The following is a 23,651-nucleotide window of genomic DNA, read 5'->3' on the forward strand; positions in this document are numbered from 1 at the left end:
GTTACAAGGACAAACGAATCAGAATGACATTAGAATCACTTCTCAAAGACAATTATCATATGGTGTCACTCATATGTGGAATATAAATAATAGTGAAAGGGACCAAAAGGGAAAGGAGGGAAACTGAGTAGGGAATAATATAGAGAGGAAGACTCCTAACTCTGGGAAACAAAGGGTTGCAGAGGGGAGGTGGGTGAGGGGTTGGGGTAACTGGGTGACGGGCATTAAGGAGGGTGCATGATGAGATGAGCACTGGGTGTTATACTATATGTTGACAAACTGAATTTAAAATAAAAAGAGATGATTATATTTAAAAAATAAAATAAAAAAGAAATCACTTCTCAGCCTTTTAGCTAAGATCAAGTGCAAAATGTCATTAGATTTTAAGCAATGACAATAAAGCAAAGCCTTCAAGTCTGAGAAACTGATATGTAGGTGGACATTCTACATATAGCCAAACAAGCAAGTATTAGGGGGTTGAATAAAGATATGTTCAGACATAGAAGGTCTCAAAAATCTTGCCTCCCAGGTATTCTTTCTCAGGAAGCTAGTAGTCTTGTGTGTCACAAAAAGGAAAATAAACCAAGAGGGTAGGGGAGGGATCCAGGAAAGGGGAGATCCAACACAGGAGGTAAAAGGAATCCCCAACAGGGTTACCCCAAAGTGATTTCTTCAGAAAGGAAATCCCAGAGCAACAGCTATACAGCAAACTTAGAAGGCAGCCAGGGCAAATTGCAGTGGAAGCACAAAGGACTCCAGGAGGGATTATCTCTAATAAAAATGAACAGACTTATAAATTTGAACATACTGGGAATGAAGAAGTACATAGAAAAAAAAGAAAACTTCAAAACTTACTAACACCAAAGAAAATAAAAAGGTACATAACACGATCATATCATACAACATAGCTCAGCTGTGAATACTTTTAATCACAATATACTCTATTGATCTAATCTAAGATTGTAATAAGACTATACTGGGCAAATGAAGAAGGGCAAGTATATGTGGAACAGAGGCTATAAGAGAGCTAAATCTTCCCATGTGTTAAAGTAATAAATAGCTTTTTAGAAAAATCAAGAAATTAAAAGTATGTTACTTAGGAACATGGAGGTAAAAACCCAAAAATGCTAAGAGGTAAAAAGCAGTCATCTCTGGGGAATGGGAATCACAAATGGGAGGAATGGGCTGAAGCCTATATTTTGTTGTTGTAAGCCTGAACTTTTTAAACTATGGTCATGTGTAACAGATAAAAATAAAACCTAAAATAAAGCACATGTCACATTATGTGCCATAAAGTAGGACCTCAGTAAAAGAGTAGACGTTTATCTAATCTCCCCTACCACCCCCACCAATGCTGTCCCATTTTTTGCATTCAGAAAGTAGCTGATTTGACAGATTTCTCGAGATTCTGTTCTCACCCTGACAAAGTATAACAGGAAAAAAAAATCCGTTTCAGTGGATACTTTTATTGATTTAATAGATCACCAACTTTGTCTTCCTACCTACCTACAATTGGAATTTCATCTTATTTCCATACTGAGTAGTGAAACAATGACACAGCTATAATCAGAATAAGCTACTTCAAAAAGAAAAGCCAACACAGCTCATTTTCTTCTAACAGGCAAAATATAAATATATGCACTCTAGAATGCACAATGGTTTAGTCACTAAGAAATTCAAATGGGATCCTGAAGAATGTAGGCAAATCCAGGGTGCAGTAAAGAGGAACTGAGATGCTGTGCGCCTGTTTAAGGGTTCCTGGTACTGCATCTCTTGGCCACTAGCTGAATCTTGACGTGAGGGAAGATTTTAGCTAATGCCAAGGAGAGATGCAGCAAGTGCTAGGTTGACTTAGGGACTGTGCACAGGAACCAAAAGGCAGGAAAGTACTAAACACTGCTGAGAGCATCCACCCCAGGAAGGACTTTACCTGTTTTTGAGAGAGCACACATAGACAGCATTACTGTAAGACCCACTGAGCCAGATACGCCTATCTTCCCAATAATACATCCCTATAATATGTCTGCTCTTCCTTAGAATATATGACCAAGACTTGGGTGACTTTTACATCTTGGGTCCCAGGTCTACTTGAGTATAACCTCTCTGGAATAAGTCTTCCTCTATGCCCCTCCCCACACAAAATTGATGCCAAGAAAATTATCTGAAGTTCCTCCATTTGTACTGCCCAGATAATAATGAACACTAATGATAATACAACGTACGATCTCCACTCCATTCTACCCACCTGTCACTGCATCACCCCAACCTTTCCCCCAACAAGTCAAATAACAGGAAGAATCTCACCTTCCAAGAGTTCTAAACTCGCACCACCCCCAGTGCTCACATGGCTGACTTTATCCTCTGTGTTCCATTTGGCACAGCAAGTGGCAGTGTCTCCACCACCTGTTGAATGAAAGCAAAGTTAAAAGGAGAGAAAAGAAAAAATTAAAAAGGACTGGCACCAAACTATAAGACAGTATGCTCTCTTTTTTAAAGATTGTATTTATTTATTCATGAGAGACAGAGAGGCAGAGACATAGGCAGAAGGAGAAGCAGGCTTCTCAAGGGGACCCCGATGTAGGACTTGATCCTGGGATTCCAGAACCATGCCCTGAGGCTCAACCATTGAACCACCCAAGCATCCCAAGGCAGTATGCTCTTAAGCCCAAAAGGTAGATGATGAATCCCCAACTCCATCTCATTAAGAAGGCCCTCCATGAATTGTACATCCGTTCAGCTCTTAAGATTCATCTGGCACCAAGAAACCCAATAAAAGTTGATTATCTCCCTTCAACTTTCCTCTGATCAGAATTCTGCCAGATTACACTGGCATTAACTTTGTAAAGGACCCTTTACCTATGATGGTGATGCAGCCCCTAGCAGTGGCTTTCACCACCTCATCCATGAGGGCTTTGGTTCCTTGGGCAAAAGCTTCCCATTCAAATACACCCACAGGTCCATTCCACACGATCTGCTTAGCCCGAGCAACTGCCTCAGCATATTTCTTGCTGCTCTCAGGACCACAGTCCAAGCCCTAAGGGGCAGAGTTAAAAAAGAAGATGAGCTACCAAGAAAAGCTTCTTAGAGGAGTAATCACCACGTCCACCAAGACCTGAACTCAAGGTTGAACACTAGAGTTTCTTGTAGAACCAAAAAATACCCCTCAGTCCTTAAAATTATAAACCTGCTCATGTCCGTTATGAACGATAAAATGAAAGGGAAAACCTCAGATTAAAACATTTTTAACCACACTATTTATGACTGTGAAGAACTAAGTCAGTAGTTTTAACCTAGGGTTAATTCTACCCCTCCCCAGGGGTCCCGTAGCAATGTCTGGGGATATGGTGGTTGTCACAATTTGAGGAGGGAGGTCAAGTTCTACTGACATATAGGAGACAGAGTCAGGGATGCTGCTCAACATCCTGCAATGTGGAGGACGGCTCCCCACAACTATCTGAGACATCAACAGTGCCAAGGTTGAGAAACAATTATCTAGACTCAGTGGTTCTCAAACTTTGGCATGTGTCAGAATCACCAGAAGGGCTTGTTATAGCAAAAAATTGCTGGGTCCAACACCCAGTTTCCAATTCAGTAAGACTGGGATAGGGCCCAGAAACCTATGTTTTTTAAGTTCCAAAATGCTGCTGATGCTCTTCTTGGAACCACACTTTGAGAAACACTGAACAAAATAATGCCCACATGCTTAATAAGAGGAAAATAAGCAAACTAGTATATCAACATGACAGTTTTATACAGCTATTAAAACGACAATATGTACATGACATTGCAGCCAAATATTTAGTCTTTATTATACACATACATTTTTTCCCTGTTTATAATCAGCATATTTCTGCTATCTTAAGGTTTTCATTAGAGTTCTTATACAGCTTTCTAGGTAACAACATAATCCAGAACAGCCCAAATCATGAAAGTACATAGCACCAACCCCAGCACATAGTTAAGTATTTAACAAACATTAAATAAAAGAAACAAAAAATGGTTTTGCCCCCACATTACTGATGAAGACAGAGGCAATCATGCTTTTCCCCCTCAGATTCCCTCTTGAAGAAGGCCTCAATGCTACATCTGGAGCCCTCTCTGACCGAGATCTCCCGTAGAGATTCTTTTAAAATCCTTGCTGGTTGGTAGAATGAAAGAATGAATGAAATAAAAATGTTTTTGTTCACTTGTACTACCAACCCACCCAAAGTGACTCACCATCCAGCCAGCAGGTATGCCAGAGGCCACAGTGGCTTGGCCAGTCTTGGCATGCTCATCAAACTTTTCAGCAGTGACAAAGTCAACTGGCAAGGTAATTTTCACACCATTCTTCTCAGCTTTGGACATCAGGTCTTTGACGATCTTGGCTCCCTCTTCATCAAACAGAGAAGTGCCAATCTATACAAGGGAGCCAAGATAAAGATCAGCCTCTATACTAAGAACATGATTACCTCACAAAGGAGACAGGAATAAGATACAACACAGTATAAAGAAAAAATTCCAAGACAAAAGATACCAACTTTCCAAAATAAGTAAGAATAGGAGTTTTGAGGGCTCACATCAGAAGCTGACTTTCTTTTTAAATTTACATAACCTGATATTTCTCATGGAGAGCCATTTCACATCCACTTGGCATCGGTTTCCTACCTCCATGTTGTTGAGCACCTTCAGGAAGGTAAAAGCCATTCCACCACCAATAATCATCTCATTGACTTTGTCCAGCATATTACTGATCAGCTGGATCTTGTCTGCAACTTTAGCTCTAGGAGGGAAAGCAATCAATAATCATCACCAAAAGAACAAATGATGGACTAAGGAAGTGATATTACATAGTGCCTGAGTTTTTATATCAAGGCATAGGAACAGAGAAATGTCCCACAAGTTACAAAAGTATTGGCTAACTACACAGGAAAATAGTATGGAAGTTCCTCAAAAAGTTAAAAATAGAACTACCCTATGATCCAGCAATTGTACTACTAGGTATTTACCCAAAGTACACAAAAATACTGATTCAAAGGGATACATGCACCCCAATATTTATAGCCACATTATCAACAATAGCCAAATTATGGAAAGAGCCCAATGTCCACTGACTGATGAATGGATAAAGTTGTGGAGTATGTATATGTGTGTACACACACAATGGAATATTACTTAGCCATAAAAAGTATGAAATCTTGCCATTTGCAATCATATGGATGGAGCTAGAAAGTACTATGCTAAATGAAATAAATCAGATAAAGATAAATACAATATGATTTCACGTATATGTGGAATTTAAGAAAAACAAATGAACATAGGGGAAAAAAGAGAGACAAACCATAAAACAGACTCTTAACTACAGAGAACAAATGAGGGTTGCTAGAAGGGAAGTGGGTAAGGGGATGGATTGAGTGATGGGTATGAAGGAGGGCACACATGATGAGAACTGGGTGTTGCATGTAAGTGATGAATCATTAAATCCTACACCTGAAACTAATATTACACTGTATGTTAGCTAACTGGAATTTAAATAAAAACTTAGAAGAAAATAATTTTAAATAAAAACTTGGAAGAAAAAAACATACTGGCTAACTTTGCCCCATGTTTCTTCAACCAAAAGGCCCATCTGTTTCTAAGAAAATCTCTTAGAGGTGCAATCCTAGACAAAAAGGACTTAGAAGACCTACTATTGTCTAAAGAAACCATGAGACCCAAATACATCTATTTTGCCCCTACTCTCCACACAGAAACCACAGTCAAGACAGATAATTATACCTGAGCAAGACTGCTAATCATGGGATCCCTGAGCCCACTCAAAACTGTCCCACAACTCAGGGTGCCTGGGTGGCAGTCAGTTAAGTAGTCTTGGTTTTGGCTCAGGTCACGATCTCAGGGTCATGAGATCAAGTCCAGTGTTGGGCTCCACACTCAGCACAGTCTGCTTCAGATCTCTCTCCCTCTCTTTCTGACCCTCTTGCCTGTGAACATACTCATGCTCTAATAAATAAATCTTTAAAAAAATGTGGGATAGACATTCTACAGCTCACATGCCCTGCTTCTTCAACAAATCAATGGAATGAAAATAAGAAAAGGGGGACTATTACAGAATAGAAAATGCCTAACAACCAAATACAATGCATGAACTTCATCTGGATCCTTATTCAACCAAGCCAACTATGAAAAGACATTTCTGAGATGACAAAGAACTTCTGAGTACAGGCTAAATGTTAGATGACACTAACAAAAGTGTTAAATTGTGTTAGATATAACATGATGGTTATTTAAAAAGAATCTCTTTATCAGTTATGAGATACATACAGAACTACTAAGTGAAATTATATGTCTAAGACTTGCTTACAAATACTCCTGATAGGGATCCCTGGGTGGCTCAGCGGTTTAGCGCCTGCCTTTGGCCCAGGGCGTGATCCTGGAGTCCCAGGATCAAGTCCCACACCTGGCTTCCTGCATGGAGCCTGCTTCTACCTCTGCCTATGTCTCTGCCTCTCTCTCTCTCTCTCTCTCTCTCTCTCTCTCTCTCTCTGTGTGTGTGTGTGTGTGTGTGTGTGTCTCATGAATAAATAAAGTACTCCTGACAAAAATGTCAGTAATTATTCAAACAGGGTTTAGGTATCTGGGGGCTTATACTGTTCTCTCAACTTCTATACATGCTTCAGTGTTTCCACAGTAATGACTTAATAAAATGTAAAATTTCCCCCAAAACTGTTAAAGGTCTAAGAAGACTACACTGGAAGAAAGAGTTGGCAAAAATAAAATAAAATAAAATAAAAAATAACCTCTACATCAACTTCTCCAAAACAGCTATTTCAGGCTGAGCCTAAAACCTAATCATAATCACTAAGTGGTACTCACTTCCATACTCCAGATCTACAAGAAAAATGGAAAACAAAAATCAGCTCAAATCCTCATCTCCATAGAAGATGAGTGTGACCTTATTACACAGTACACAAGAGGAGTAATGCTTCTAGAATACAGATAACAACCTGTACCCGCCTGAATTATTTTTAGAACCCTGAAACTGGACTCATGAAGTCTGAAGAATAACTATGCTACCTGAAATTGACACCCAACTCCAGTCAGCTATCATAGGAAAATGCTGAGTGTGTTCAATCCCATGGGAAAAAAAAAACATAATTATAGAAGGGTCAGTGGCATTCAGCCATAAAGAGGGTGCTACCTAGATAGCCAGGCCAAGTGACAAGAAGTTCTCTTATCCAAGCAGTACTAAGGTCCCTGTCCCCACTCTAAAATTTATCTTCCTAGGTTCTTAACCCGCAATTCTCAAAATTTCTACTCTAAGCCATTAGAGTACCATTATCCACATGATACACTTTCCCACAGGAAAAAATATAAAAAGATATATAATCTGGAGAAATAAGCTCTAAATGATATATTAAATACATGTGAGGAAATGTTCATAGTTACTCTTGCCAGACTTTATGTATGTGAAAGGCTCAAGTGCTTCAAAAATTTAGGTAAGCACCTATGGTGAATCTTTCCCATTATTCCTTCCAAAACCACTTACTATCCTTCTTGTCCCTGTTTTGTCCCAGGAGGCTGACCTGCATGGACTGCATCAAGGGACTCTTGTATCCCTGAACCCTACCCACACATTTATAGATAGTCCCTTTATTAAATTCTCCTCATTGGGCACCTGGGTGGCTCAATTGTTGAGCATCTGCCTTTGGCTCAAGACCTGGGATTAAGTCCCACATCAGGTTCCCTGTAGGGAACCTGCTTCTCCCTTTACCTATGTCTCTGCCTATCTGTGTCTCTCAAGAATAAATAAATAAAATCTTAAAAGAAATAAAATCTCACTTACTCAGTTTGATTATGCTTTCTGACTATAATAAACCACCCAAGTCATAGGCTACTACCATGCAAATACACTAAAGCATGATCTTAAGAGTCCTTCATACCCGCCCAGGATGGCCAGGAAGGGTCGCTCTGGGCATTCCAAGGCCTTGGCAAAGTAGTTCAGCTCCTTCTTCATCAAGAAACCTCCGGCCTTCTGTGGCAGACTGACTCCCACCATGGAGCTAGAAAAGACCAGAGACATTTAAATTTTGGTAAATCCTTACCAATTCTCCCAATTCTAGAAGCCATCTCATCACTGAAATACTTTTACTTCTGAGATTCCAGGAGACCACAGTTTTCATCCGTAAACTGCAACAAAAACAGGTATAAGATGAGGTTTTTGACTAAAAGAGTAGGGACAAAAATAATTAAATAAATAAAATAAAAGAGTAGGGACAAGGGGAACAAGTAAAAAGCAACAATCTTAAGTAGAATTTAAGATACCCAATTAATAGTCTTCAAGTCTATATTAAACAATCAGCCAATTGATGACAACAGGAGAAGATTCCTCAACTTGCTTCCTAATGACAAGATTCTGATCCTACAATGTTAACAAAGGGAGGACTCTACCTGACGTATCCTAAGAGCAATCTCTTCCTGAAGCTTGACAAAAAGCTCCACAATTCTCAACACATTTTACTTTTATTTCCTCAAAAAAATAAGGACCAAGCATACTCAAAAAGAATCACAGTCTAACTGGCAGCTCCAATTAGAGAGAGAAGCTGAAAGGATGATGTTTCATATAATTCATCATTCTATATAATACAGAATTCTCCAAAAACAACCCAGAACTTGGGCTGCTTGAGTAAATAGAGGAATACTGCTCCTAGCTCAACATCAAAAGACTCTTGGTACCTGTGGGCTCGGTGAGCAGTGCCAAAAGCATCATTGACATAGACATCTCCTAGCTTGGAAAGTGAAGCTCGGAAGGCTTCTATTTTGGCTGACTCAGCTTTAACCTGCAGGAAAAAAAATGGGGAAAAAAAAACACAGAAAATGTTGATGGCTCCAAAGACAATTGTAAAAACATTTCATACCAAGAGTCCTCTTGAATATCTCTAAAGACCCGGAGTTGGCAGGACAGCAATTTTCACAGCTAACAACAGGATCTATTTCTTCTTCCAAATATTCCAGGTCTTGAGGCGTGTGGGTGCCTCAGTGGTTGAGCGTCTGCCTTCAGCTCAGAGCATGACCCTGGGGGTCCTGGCATAGAGTCCGGCATCAGGTTCCCTGCCTCTGCTTATGTCTCTGCCTCTCTCTCTGTGTCTCTCAGAAAAAAAAATCTTCCAATATTCCAGGTCTTTTGGTCACTTCTGCATTCTGCTCTCCTTCATCTTGCCTCAAATTGCAAATTTAAGATTCCTAAACCATGGCTTAACTGCTAATCACACGAGGCTAATCATATCCCACCCACTGGCCTCTCCCAAACTCCTAAAATAAGATTCTGATTATCTTTTCCTTTCCTTATCTTGACTCATATCCTCATTTTAACATATTCTCCTTGCAAAAGTTGGAATTATACCTGATTCAAGCTTCTAGCTACCAAGGCCTTTCTATGGGAAAGGAAAAGAGGCCCTCACACACCTTCTTCATGAAGCTGGAACAGAGAAGGCAGGAAACATGACACAGAAAAGGACCTCAGAAGCATTTTACATATATTAAAAGAGAGTATTCTATATAACCTTCCCTAGAAGTTAGGCCTCTAAGAAAACAAGAAATACCCTTCTACAAAAAAGAAACAAAAAGTAGAAGTAAAACATTATGGCTTTGACATAAGTTATCAGCTTATTATTCAGGATCCCCCCCAACAAAACATAAAGTAGGATGGCAGGATGAACAAAGAATCTCCAGAAATAAACCAAGCAGAGATGCACAAGGGGACATGGCACAGAAGAATACACAGTTCAGGACAGGTGTTCGTTCATTTTAGTCAACACCCACTCACATCCTCCTGTTTCAAGGTGAAGGAGACTGCCACAAAGAACAGGGGCTTTCCTCTAATGACCCAAAGAATGCAGGGGAACTAATACTAAAAGTAAAACAACTATAGAACCCACAAAGTCTTTCTGGAATGGAGTATCATCTGCCACTAGTGACTGGAAGATAATCTGTGTAGTAATGAAAATACTGTCCAAATGGCAGGACACCTGGATTCTAGGCCCAACTCTAACACTAATTTGCTGTGTAACGTTTGGCAAGTGATCTCTGTCCCCGAAATCTTCCCCATCTATTAAAAAGGCATGATAACCCCTAAGAATTTTCTAAGGAAAAAGGGAGCAAATTGAAGCTCTTTATGAAAAAGGCACTATAGAAAGTAATAATCTGAACCCATTTTTCATTTCATAGCGTTTTTTCATTCAGATCTGTCAATAACTAGAAGAAAATGTTCCTCAAAAACTAACGTGAGCACACTGGGAAAAGGAAAAACATTATGTCCTTTTTTTTTTTTTTAATTTTTGAACTTATTACTGGCTCTTGAAATTTCATGCATCAAAAGTCACTGGACACTAAATGTAAAGTTAATTAACTAAAAAAGTCATAAACTAGCACTGTTAGTTCATCATTTCCTGAATAAGTTTTGCCTCAGTTTGCTACCATTTCTAAGTCCTAGAATCTGTGCGAGTTTCACTCTAAAAGGGCACCAAATTTGAGATCATTACTTGACTCCTTCTACTGTACCAAGACTATGCCAAAGGCAAGATAAGGCAAAACTAGGCCCTGAGGTGCTAAGAAAAGAAACTGCTTGAAAGCAGGTACTCCAATGACCTTAAGAAACACCAGAAGTAGAAAAAAATGAGTGGGAAATATCAGGGAGGGAGACAGAACATGAGAGACTCCTAACTCTGGGAAATGAACTAGGGGAGGTGGGCGGGGGTGGGGGTGACTGGGTGACAGGCACTGAAGAGAGGCACTTGATGGGATGAGCACTGGGTGTTATTCTGTATGTTGGCAAATTGAACAGCAATAAAAAATAAATTTATTTTAAAAATTTAAAAAAAATAAAAAAAAGAAATGTAGATGAACAAATAAACGTGAGGTACTACTTCCAGACCTAGCCTCTGAACCTCACATGCTCCCTTCCGTTCTTTCCTCCCACTCCTTCACACACACACATGCACATGCACACACACACACACACACACAGATATTTCTGTCTATATTAGCAGGTGTGTAAATACTAGATGAAAGAAATGCAAATTAAAACCACAGTGACATACCATTTGGGGGAGTGCTATACATGAAAAATATTAAACACTGGCAATATGAGATATGGGGAAAAGGCCCTCTTATACTGCTAGTGGTAATATAACAGAAACACGTTTTGGGAGGCCTCATTTGTCTGTATTCATCAAAATCAAAATAAAATATACTTTCTCAAAAAAAAAAAAAAAGGAAACACCAGAAGTACAACAGGAGACTGAGATACTAGCCTTAGAGAATCTTCTTCCCCCAAGACACTAAAACCTTAAGAGTGGAAAGTTCTAAAGGATAACTTCAGCTTCACTCTACCAATAGGCTACCAATAGGCAAATTCTAAATCATCCTCAAAGAGCCAGTTTTGTCATTTAATATTTGAATTCTGGTTGTCAGGTCACAGTAATCTATTTTGTAGATTATCTATGGTTGCTCTTTTTTATTTGTTTTGAGTGGTTTTTTCCTATGTTCACTTTTGCAGGACAATAGCAAAAGTTTAGGCGTTCCAACAGAGACCATCTACAGTTTGGACTGTATGGCCTACAAAGCCTAAAATATTTATTGTCTGGCCCATTATAGATAAAATTTGATCTAATGGACTGAGCTATATATAAAGCCAAGCAACAGCACCACTGCCTCTAATTTCAGTAAAATGACTGCCTTTCTGAGACTTACATTTCTTTACGAAATGATGACAATACCTGCACTTCCTTATCCTAAAGAGAATTCAAAAAAATGCTTTACACTTCATAAAAAAATGTCTTAAATCCAAGGCAATACCATCATGACCATCATTTACCCAACTACAATCAATTTTCCCATATAGTCCCTAGTCCCCCTTTCCACTTGACTTCGGAAAGTATGTTTTCTGCTCATATAATTCTTTATTATGAAAATCCCAATTATATCACATTTCATCTACAGTTTTAAGAGTACCAAGGTCAACCATTAAGTTAATTCCCCTTCTAAATAATATTACTGTCCCTCCATAACAGACTAGGGTTTGTTGCTTAGAACAACTGTTCAGCCTTGACAAAACAATCTAACTGGCTCTGCTGGAGGAACACCTGGTATAGCATGGACACACACAACTGCCTGTGAATGTCTGCTCTCAGCACTTGGAAATCATAGCCTACCCTTCAATAGGATTATCACACACTGTCAGGAAAAGAATTCTCATGTATCATAGGCCAAGTGGGTAACAAAGAAACAATTGCAAAGGCATGTCCACTGAATACTCATATCCAAATGGTATTCACTTATTTTTCAAAGATATTACAAAACACTTAAGCATGAGAAGGGCTTCTGGGATCCTAGCCAATATTCTATTCCTTGACCTAATTCATCAAGCTATGCATATATATACAAAAGGGCACCAAATGTGAGAGCAATACTTGATTCCTACCTCTGCATCAAGACTATGCCAAAGGCAAGATAAGGCACATATGTGTGTGTGTGTGTGTGTGTGTGTGTATTTTGTTATACTTTCAGTATAAAGGTGTCTAAGGAAAAACTAAATACAAACTACCTCTATTCTTCAGCCTCTTACAGACTCTGTCCTCCTCACCTCTAATAATGTAAAAGTCACAGGTCCTACCTTATTCCCAGAAGCATCTTTTCCCTTCCCTTCTTCCTCCACATGAAAGCGAAGGTTCTCCAGCAGGATGACAGACCCAGCAGCTGGGTCAGCACAAGCTTTCTCCACTTCTTGGCCCACACAGTCCTTTAAGAATAAAACATCCCTGGGGAAAGCAGTAGATGGAGATACTTGAACAGTCTGAAAGAACCAGTAACAACATGCTTCACAACATCTCCTGTCACAGAGTCCACCAGCTTCAGAATCTGGCACTTACTTGCCCAGCAGAGACTTAAGTTCTACAGCAACTGGCCCCAAAGAATACTTGTCTGGCATGGGGACACCATCAGGCCGGCCCAGATGGCTCATAAGAACAACTGACTTGGCTCCATTGTCCAAGCAGAATTTGATACTTGGGATGGCAGCCTTGATTCTGCAACCAAAAAGAGACAGCAAGTAGATCAAGGTTAGGAATTAGTGGGAACTAATTTTACTTATGGCCTTGTAAAACATAAAGACCCTTTTGTCTCTAAACTCCTTCAAATCTATTGTGGGCAACTCAGTGATGGTCCTCAGGTTCATGTTCAGGGGAAGAAGTCCATTATGATGCCAACCTACCTAGGATTATTCAATCCGATCATGTTTTGCTCCTTATTTTTTTTTAAAGTGAAGGAAGTCCTTCTTTTTATTTTATTTATTCATGAAAGACAGAGAGAGAGAGAGAGAGAGAGAGAAGCAGGCTCCACGCAGGGAGCCCAACGTGGGACTCGATCCCGGGACTCCAGGATCATGCCCTGGGCTAAAGGCAGGTGCTAAACCGCTGAGCCACCCAGGGATTCCCTGTTTTGCTCCTTATAAAGAAAAGAGTTACCCTAGCAGGACTGAAGCTGCTATGTTTAGAAGGACTTGCTTGCAAGGTTGTCCCTTGGCCAGTGTCTGAGAACCTGGCTTCCAAAGTGGTCCCTCAGTTCTCTGACACAGGCCATTCTAACTGACACTGCTCCTAGACTGTACAAACTATGTGATTTACGCTGAACATCTGCTTTCCTCTAATAGTCTGGAATTTTGTTGGTTGCTAGGCAGAGGGTACTCATATGACCCAGTAAAAATCTTGGGAGCCAAATCTCTTATGGGCTTCTCTGGGCAAAAACAATGCATACAACTACTGCAGTGAGAGCACTGGAGCCCATGCATGGATTCCAGATTTTGTGTTGTCTTTTTCCCTTGCTGATCTTGTCAGGCATCCTTTTGCTATAATAATAAACTTTAGCGATGAGAACTATATGCTAAATCCCATGAGTCCTTTTAGTGAATCACCAAATATGTGGGTGTCTTGGGGAATCCCTGAAACATCCTCTTGTAAGACTGAGGAAGAAATTGAAAATTCCCAAATCTTGAGACCATTAAAGGAAATTTAGGAAAAACTTAAAAATATGTAGTAACTTTTTTGTACCTTATTGATCCTAAGGCACATTTTTTGTAGGAAAAATAAATTCATTATATAGAACATAGGTTCTTTTTTATTTTATTTATTTATTCATGAGAGACAGAGAAAGAGAAAGGCAGAGACATAGTCAGAGGGAGAAGCAGGCACCTTGCAGGGTGCCCGATGTGGGACTTGATCCCGGATCCTGGGATCACGCCCTGAGCTGAAGGCAGATGCTCAACTGCTGAGCCACCCAGGCATTCCAAGACTGTTTTATTTTTTATTTTATTTTTTTTAAGACTGTTTTATTTAGCGTTGTATTCTCAGAGTTGGGAAAGGTACCTGGCATAATAAGAAGCAGTCAATAAATATATGTTGAGTAGATGAATGATTTTCCTTATTATCAATTTTAATTTTTTAAAGACCGGCAAAAATGGAAAGTTAGTATCAAGTTCATAACAAAAATTTGACATGTTTAAAGGAAGTTTAATAATTTTTTGGTTAAACTATAATGTAGATAATATGACCTTTAAACTATGTTCTAGGGCAGCCCAGGTGGCTCAGCATGCTCAGGTTTAGTGCCGCCTTCAGCCCAGGGCCTGATCTGGAGACTTGGGATTGAGTCTTTAAAAAAAACTGTCTCTGCTCTCATGGAAGTGAAATTCTAATGGAGGGAGAAACAATAAACATATATATGTGTGTACACATATGAGTATGTGTGTGTGTTTGTGTGTATCAGGTGGTAATAAGGGTATGGAAAAAATAAAGGTAGAGAGAGAAGAATGACTGAGGAATAGTGGTAAAGGGGATTTTAGATAGGGTTGTCAGGAGTCTCTGATAAGGGGACAGATCAGCAGAGAATGGAATAATAAAAAACCAAGTTATCTTTCTAAAGTATCTTATGCTATTTGACATATACAATAACTCACTAATACCAAATAAAGAAGAAACCTTCATCAAGTCTGAAGTTTGCCCAAAGAAACCAAATTATTCTTCAGGCCTATCCCTTTTCAGGAAGTTCTATTATTTCTAATGCTTCCTTTTGTTATGTCCATGGATTTCTGAAAATGGAAAAATGTGCTCAGACCCGCTTCTCTGCTTGTATTTATTTTTTTGCTTCTCTGCTTTTAATTCATAAAACACCTTGATAGGCATATTTCCAATCTTTTCTGCTGTGTGCTGCAGAAAATAATGAAAATCAAGAAGGATCGGCACTGCCTTGTACAAAACAAAGACCTTCCAGTATGTTGCAGCAGGGATGTACTTGGTAAAAATGCCAGACTCTACCCTGGGGCCAATATCTGAAAAAGTTCTGGGCCTAGAAGATTTAATACCAAAAAAGTTAAATGCCCCTTTGATTAATTTTTTATTGATTACATATTGAAATGATTATTTTGATCTTACTGGATTAAGTAAAATATACTACTTAAAATTAAGTTCACTCAGTTCTTTTTATCTTTTTAATTTAACAACTAGAAAATTTTAAATTCTATGTGGCTCATATTATATTTCTATTAGACAACACTGCTCTAGATTATTGGAAAGCATACCTCTCCAGCTCAAACCCCTCATCTGAAATTTAAAGTTAAACCTTCTTTACTAGATTGTAAAAAAGCAAAAGCAAAAGTAGTACTATCACTTAAAATTGTGGCTTCTGGTTTTGAAGCCAAGATATTTAGAACAGCCTTAACTAACAGAAAATATTACTTCTGAAATCTTTTCCCTTACATCAAAATTCTTAAAAACTGATTTTATCTGGGCCATCTTGAATAGGGGCTTGTAAAAATACATGTACGCTTAAAAATTAATAGTATTAAAAAATCCTCTTGCACAGTTCTTCATTTTACAAGGGAAGCAAAGTAACCTTCAGCTTTGATATTCTTTAAAAATGCATGACCCTAAATTCTTCAGATTTTCAAAAAATGGGGAGAAAAAAAATCACTTTAAGATGACTTTTTAAAATTTCTACATTCTCGTAAGAAAGCAGACCAGATAGTGGGTTTGTGGAAAACCAAAAACATACGGCTTAAGTCACCACAGTTCTGCAGTAAGAAAGGAAAACCATTCATCCTATATACCCCCAGACATAGACATCTTAAACGAAACTCAAGGTTTAGCAGAGACCTTACCTCTGGTTGTTTGTTATCTGGTTGTTCTTCATAGGAACGTTGAAGTCCACTCTAAAAAAGAAACAAAGTTTCAGATTCTCTCAAAGATTAGTAGAAGCACTTTTTAAAAAAATTTATTTATTCATGAGAGACACAGAGAGAGGCAGAGACTTAGGCAGAGGGAGGAACAGGCTCCATGCAGGGAGCCCCATGTGGGACTTGATCCCAGGACCGTGGGACCATACCCTGACCCAAAGGCAGACACTCAAACGCTGAGCCACCCAGGCGTCCCAGTAGAAGTACTTTTAATGAACCAGTCAAATAAGGTGGGAGTCCAAAATCCACCTTAAAAATAATCAGTGGTAAAAAAAATAATCAGTGGTATTAGAAGTCAAGATAGTGGTTAGCCATGGGGTGGGGGACTAGTGACTGGGGATAGGACATCATAGAGTCCTTCTGGGGTTGTCGTGTATTTCTTGACCTGGGTGATTACAGAAATGTGTTTGTTTTGTGATAATTCCTTGAGCTTATGATTTGTGTCCTTTTAGGTATGTTTTTCATACTTTAGAGAAAATTTTAAAAATAAAAACAAACCTAACATCATAAGAACTAGCCCTGAAGACCTGGGAAGCTAAAACCAGTTCCATCTAAAAAGATTTTTTTTACTGGAGTTCCATTTGCCAACATACAGCATATCACCCAGTGCTCATCCCACCAAGTGCCTCCCCCTCAGTGCCTGTCACCCAGTCACCCCAACCCCCCACCCACCTCCCTTTCCACTACCCCTCGTTCGTTTCCCAGAGTTAGGAGTCTCTCATGTTCTGTCATCCTCACTGATATTTTCACTCATTTTCTCTCCTTTCCCCTTTATTTCCTTTCATTATTTTTTATATTCTCCAAATGAATGAGACCACAACCAGCAATTGCACTGCTGGGGATTTACCCCAAAATACAGATGCAGTGAAACGTCGGGACACCTGCACCCCAATGTTTATAGCAGCAATGTCCACAATAGCCAAACTGTGGAAGGAGCCTCGGTGTCCATCAAAAGATGAATGGATAAAGAAGATGTGGTTTATGTATACAATGGAATATTACTCAGCCATTAGAAATGGCAAATACCCACCATTTGCTTCGACATGGATAGAGCTGGAGGGTATTATGCTGAGTGAACTAACTCCATTGGAGAAGGACAAACATTATATGGTCTCATTCATTTGGGGAATATAAAAGGATTTTTATGTGGACCTAGCCATGATAGTAACTAATAATGGCAGCTGGATGGATAAGGGGTAATTAAGGAACAAATTTTGATTCTGATTCCTTTGATACTGTTTCTGGATCCTAGTGAAGCTCGCTGAAATCACTCAAAAGAAAAAAAATGACTGGAAAATAAAAAAAAATCAACAGAGCATCATTCCTTCTAGAGAAAGCCTGGAGCCTCATGATCAGAAAAAACTCACCGTCCAAGACCAAGTTCACACAGTACTCTTCAAGCAAAATACAGACAATAAAAATAAGATAGCTTCTTTCATGAAAACTGAGAGGAAAGAGTAGAACACGTGATCCTGCCTACCTAACAAACAGGCAATTAGAAGAGAAGTGATCATGATGGCACAAGCAAATATTTTATTGCTGTCTCTCCTTTTTCACCTACCAGATTACTCCATCATTTTTTAAGAACCAATAATTCTTTCCCTTACTTCTGGTTGAACTTCTGAACTCATTGGAACCTCAGCCTATTTCAATCTGACTGAAAACAACAATGTGTGATAGCTAGTTGTTAGGTCTAAATGTTGCCTGCCAAGATCCTGTTTAAATGCTTTCTTTCTCATCTGCAGAATGGGGATGACATCTATCTCACAGTTATTGTGAGAATTAAATGAGTTAGTGTTGAATTGTAAAGGGCTTAGAAGAGTACCTGCTACACAGTAAGTACCATACAAATGGCAGCTATTATGATATATGTTAATGCTTCTCCAAAATCTAATTTGTGTTTTAAAAGGCAGATCAACCATTACAAAAGCAGCTAGCGTCACATGCTAAGGGACTACAGGGAAGATATGACCTAGTCGAGAAGACTGCTACCATGCTTGAGGCCTAGCAGACACTTAAAAAATCCTTAGGCCTATTAAGAAGACCACCAATGTCCTATATCCCCTAGGACTATACTCCAACCCCTACCTCATCGAAAACCTCACAGCCTTTCCAAATGTGGGTTGAGGAAATAATTCTATATTCAAACATTTTAATTTAATATTCAAAAATAAAAGCAGTATACCTCTGAAGAAATATATTCTATTCAGTTTCAGGTTACTTGATTCTGATTCTAAGCATCTTCTCTAAATATCCCGAGCAAGGCTCCTGCCAGCTTTAAAAGTACATTCTGAAGAGGACAGAGTATCCCATTACCTGTGTCATTTTCCCTCTCGCAGCTTCCCAGAAAGGCCCATGGTCAAAAGGGCTAATGGCAACAGGCTGAACACAAGCCACCCTACTCCCAAGCCAGTACAGGAAGGAAATTCTTTGGGCTGAAATATTCAAGACTCTGTGTCATCTATCCAAGCTGCTATGACATAGCTTACTGATGAGAACTGGATGTCTCTTTGCCTGTGGTTTACTCCCCTTCATCACCTCCTAGACTCTCAAGACAGCTTTGCTTTTTAGCTTCCCCTTTCTGAGGACTCTAACACATTAACTGCTCTTGCCTACACATTCCATTTCTTCCAGTCTATGTAAAATATGCACCCCTTCCTTTTCCACTTTCCAGAAACACTCATAAGCTTAGCTTCAGGCATGAACTCAGGTATCATTACACACCTATCAGAATGGCTGAAATAAAAAATAATGACAACACCAAATACTGCTGAAGATGCAGAAAAACTGATCACTCATACTGCTGGTAGGAATATAAAGTAGTGTACCTGCTTTGGAAACCAGTCTAGGAATTCAATATATGACCCAGTGATTTACTCTCGATGTCTACCTAAGAGAAATGACAGCATATGTCCATAGAAAGAATTGTGCAGGACTATTCAATGTTCACAGCAGCTTTATTTAGAATAGCCCCAAACTGGAAATAAACTAGATGTCTTTCAATGAGTGAATGGCTAAACACACTGTGCAACATCCATACCATAAAGGACTACTCAACAATATAAAGAATGAACTACTGATGCATGCAACAACTTGGATAAGCCAAAGGTATTAAGCTGAATGGAAAAAAAAGCCAATCCCAAAAGATTATATACTGTGATTCTACTTATGTAACATTTTTGGAATGACAAAATTTTAGGGGCAAGAAACAGATCAGTAGTTACCAGGGGCTGGAATGGAGGAGTGAGTTAGGGTGTCATGACTCTGAAGAGGTAGAATGAAGAAGGTCTTTGTAGTAATCAAACAGAACAGTTTTGTAACTTGTGGTGGGAGTTACACAGATCTATACCCATGATAACATAGCACAGAACTATACACATTATTCCAAAGTCAACTTCCTACTTTCAATATTGTACAGTAATTTTGTAAGATGTATCTTTTGGGGGAAATTGGGTGAACAAAGACTTCTCTGTACTAACTTTGCAACTTCCTGTGAATCTATAATTATTTTGAAATAAAATGTAAAAAAAATAGAGTTAGTCAAAATAAGAATATCAAGTCTGTCACCTGACGTCTCAGGGGTCCAGGCCCAGTCCCATTAAAAGCTCTCAAAAGGGATCCCTGGGTGGCGCAGCGGTTTGGCGCCTGCCTTTGGCCCAGGGCGCGATCCGGGAGACCCTGGATCGAATCCCACGTCGGGCTCCCGGTGCATGGAGCCTGCTTCTCCCTCTGCCTGTGTCTCTGCCTCTCTCTCTCTCTCTGTGTGACTACCATAAATAAATTTAAAAAAATTTTTAAAAAATAAAAATAAATAAAAAATAAATAAAAGCTCTCAAAAGTACCATGCCCACCCTTGTGTCGCTGCCCGACTAGAAAATTGGGGAATTATGAGTGTCTTTAAGACTTTTTCTCTGCTCAGTTTTTCCTCTCTATATTTTCCACTACATCAGAGCTGTTGTTTAACAAGTTAGAACAGGTTAGAGAAAAACAGTGAGGTTTAAAACAAAACAGGGGTGGAGGGAGCAAGCAAAAGGGAAGTGCTTCACAAGTCCCCATAAAACTGGCAATCTGTGAGGGGAAGACCGGAAATGATACTGCAAATACAAGCGGGGAGATTACTCAAAAGGCTGTAAAGTCAACTGGAATCCTAAAAAAAAAAAATGGAGGTAGAACCTGGTAATTATCCAGTCAGAGGTTTCTGGCTTTCTAAAGTTCCCTCAGCAAATCAGCCTGTTTCCCTTGGCAATTCAAAGCAGGAGCCACAGACTCAGCTAACAGGCTAACATCAGTTTTCTTTCCTAGGACAGAGAGGAGGCCAGTGAAGCAACCACTACTAGGGAGGCCCCATTTCTGAAACACTGCCAGCAACCACCATGTAAAGGCATTGAAACAAAAAGAAATTTGAGCTGAAAAGGCATAGCTGACTAGGCTCTTCCAAAAAGTCCTGCAAAATGTATTCAAAAGAGATACATTAATAATCAAGGAACAAAGTAACTTCCTGTCCACAGGCAAAATAAGCACAATTTATCCAGATTGGGGGGGGGGTCAGATATTGATCTCAACCTTCAGCAGTCTTTTTTCAGCCTGTCTTTGTTTACAATGTTGCATATTTAGAGGATCTGGTTAGCAACCAAAGAGACCCAAATTCTAGGCCTAGCTAGCCACCAATTTGCTAGTTCAGTGACGTTGGACAGGTAATTTTCTATCAGCAAAACAGGACTAGCCAATCATTTCAAGGTTCAGGGTTAATCTGTGTTAAATGAAACTTTGACCCCTTGGACAGCAAGTCGTTTCATGTCAGGTCCAGAGGGAGGAAAGATAAGCACCTCAAGTCCCACTCCTGGGCAGCCCAGTTAATTACTCAAATCAGTTTCCAGGAGAAGATAAACCCCAAGATGGCAATTGTAGGAAGGTGACCAGCATGATGCTCCACCCCTGGTCTTTTGGCTAGTGTTATGTATTTGGAAAGGTCAGTCAGCCTTGAGCCCAGTGAAGATGGGAGGAAATAAATAAAATCTAGCTGCATGCCAAAGTCCACTGCCAGGACTACTGTTTTTCGTAGAATCTATACTGTCTCTTAAGACCACCTAAAGAATAGGAAGGGCCCTTTTCTAATACTAGGATGGCTTTGAATCCTTTGTCCTAGATTGCAAATGCCTAGGTCATTTGGGAAAATGTAGACAACCAGGTGTTTCTCTTGGCTACTGAGTTCTTCTATTTCCACAAGGCAGAGAAGGCCACTTGCAAACTAATAGTGGCCATAATGAAATTAGAGAAAAGAGTAGAGCTGCATTTACTTTTATGGTACCCAGAGTACTGAAATTCAGCGTGCCCTCCTATGTTTAAGCCTTGGGTAAAGGGAGCTTACCTACTGCTTTATGTGTCTGTTAATATCTAAAAGATGCCCTCACTTGAACCAGCCCAAATTGGAAAAGGGGCTGGATCACACCATTCACATGCCTGTCCATCAATCAATCACGTCCCAAAAAGGACAGGGCTGCAAAGGGCTATCAAGGCAAGCCCTATGACGCGGAACGCACCACCCTTGGATCCTATATCAAGGTATATCAACAGTCATTCCATGAGTTACATACCTTACTGTCCTGCACTTTGCTCCTGAATTGCAAATATACCAGACATTACAAAAAGGATAAATATAAAAGCTCCATACACCATACTACTAATTTTGGCATATAAGGGAGAAGTCATGTGGGTAAGTGACCAGGGATCCACAGGTGCAAAGTAGAAGACCCCAAAGTCCATGGATAGCCATCCTCACTTCTAATATCCTGCTTCTCTAGCCATCTGAGAGGTGAGGTTGGAGAACAGCAAGAATGAGCACCCACACCCTGCTCTACCATTACCCAGCATGTGTCACAATTCTGATGAAAACCCCTGTGGCCTGTAGTCCGACGGTGTCATGCAGAGGCCTGTTACATAAGCTCTGCAGGGCCTCCTTCAGTGTGCCCCACCCTTCCTCATCCTCCCATCCCCAATGTTTTAGGAGGTTCTATTCCTGAACATCTAAGTCAACATCTTCTGGGAAAATTACCCTTTTGTGCAGGGGCCTTTGAAATGTGTGCCTTTTCTCATTTATCTGGGATGATCTAGGGCGGTGGGGGAAGGGAAACCAAATGACCTTTCAAGGTCCCTTCTTTGGGGCCTAGGGATTTGCTAGCTAAGCATTAGGTCCCACCTCGCCTGCTGGGAGCTGGAGGCGACGTAAGTGCATTCAGGAATAGGAAAGAGGGCAAAACTGGTCCCGGAATTGAACCCTTCTTTGGTGGATCCACTTCCAAAGGACAAAAACGGCTCCCTTTCTGCGCTGAGGCAAATGAGATCAGAAACCATAAAACTAGGGCAAAGCCTCAGCCACAATGGTGGGAAGCCTCATTCTGCAGGCCTAGAACCCATGGGGCCGAGCCAACGACTAAAAGCAACTTTGGGCAGGGGAGGAAGCAACTTGGCTCTGGCCGAAGAGGCTGCGGCCAAGCCCTTGAGGGAGCAAGAGCAGATGTGTATAATTACCTCATGACGACCCGCTTGCCCTTCACGTCGAGCTTGTCCAGAGTCAGCTTGTTAGAAAGCGACATCTTGGCAATAGAAGGGTTGCGAGGCTGAGAGCTTAAACAGCGGAGAAGAAAGCCGCCTGCGTGCGCTACAACCTCGTGCGGAATGTAGAGAGCGGCCCGGGCCACCCCGCCCCACCTCCCGCCCCGCCCCTTCCTCAGCGCGCAGCGCTATTGGACGCGGCCGAAAGGCGCCAGCACCCTGCCATTGCTCCGAGGCACTGTCTGTCTGCGAGGACACTGGTGAGACGTGCGGTTTTCATTTGTCACGTCTGGCACGTAGCAAGCTGCCCAAGACCTTTGTGACTTGAGGGCGGGAGCTGGAGTCGGTCCACGGAGTTGGCTGGGGGAGGAGAAGGGAACTGGGTGGTGCCTCCGGGCGGATGAGGAGGGAGTGAGACGCCCAAGGCCTCCGCCTAGGTCCCTGCCGCTGCCAAGCCCAGAGCAGCTGCAACGCCCGGCAAAATCCACAGAAGCGCCGTCTCCCACCCCAGGGAATTCTTGGCAGCCCCACCGGGATAGATGCAAATGGCACTTCCCTTTGGAAAACTAATCTGGTTTCCTGGCTCCCCAAAATTGAATTCTAAAGTAAGGCCGCCAATTGCCCTTGATAACTGAGACCGATCAGAATTCGGGAAAAGCTCAGGTCCCTCCTAGATCCCCCTTTTTTATAATAAAAGTTCAATGTAATTGTTCTGATTTTGACACAATGCTAATTGCAAACAAATAGCATTTTTCATATATTAACTAGTAATGGCCACAAAACTCGGAAGTAGATATTGCCTTCCTCATTTTACAGATGAAGTAAATGATGCAAAAAGAGG

At 40.4% G+C, this 23,651-nt stretch overlaps 1 protein-coding gene across 1 annotated transcript; it reads right to left on the minus strand.

Moving 5' to 3' along the window:
• Positions 1 to 1,446: 1,446 nt before the first annotated feature.
• On the minus strand, positions 1,447 to 23,060 carry PGK1 (phosphoglycerate kinase 1). Its single transcript, XM_072815878.1, has 11 exons — positions 22,787 to 23,060; positions 16,184 to 16,234; positions 12,906 to 13,061; positions 12,650 to 12,794; positions 8,713 to 8,816; positions 7,920 to 8,039; positions 4,648 to 4,762; positions 4,219 to 4,398; positions 2,857 to 3,034; positions 2,305 to 2,403; positions 1,447 to 1,930 (listed from the first exon to the last, which is right to left on the minus strand). Exons 1-11 carry the CDS (start codon positions 22,849 to 22,851, stop codon positions 1,890 to 1,892), a joined length of 1,254 nt encoding a protein of 417 aa, XP_072671979.1. The 5' UTR covers positions 22,852 to 23,060; the 3' UTR covers positions 1,447 to 1,889.
• Positions 23,061 to 23,651: the final 591 nt, after the last annotated feature.

This window comes from Canis lupus, chromosome X, assembly GCF_048164855.1.
Source record: "Canis lupus baileyi chromosome X, mCanLup2.hap1, whole genome shotgun sequence".
NCBI classification, from domain to species: Eukaryota; Metazoa; Chordata; class Mammalia; order Carnivora; family Canidae; genus Canis; species Canis lupus.

What these genes read in the sequence shown, in the direction of transcription:
- PGK1 (XM_072815878.1), bottom strand. Translation starts at nt 22,851, where the DNA reads ATGTCGCTTTCTAACAAGCTGACTCTGGACAAGCTCGACGTGAAGGGC. An exon ending in GGCAAGCGGGTCGTCATGAG is followed by an intron (nt 16,235 to 22,786) that starts GTAATTATACAC and finishes TTTCTTTTTTAG; the next exon opens with AGTGGACTTCAACGTTCCTA. An exon ending in TTCCTGGCCATCCTGGGCGG is followed by an intron (nt 4,763 to 7,919) that starts GTATGAAGGACT and finishes TTTCCCTCCTAG; the next exon opens with AGCTAAAGTTGCAGACAAGA.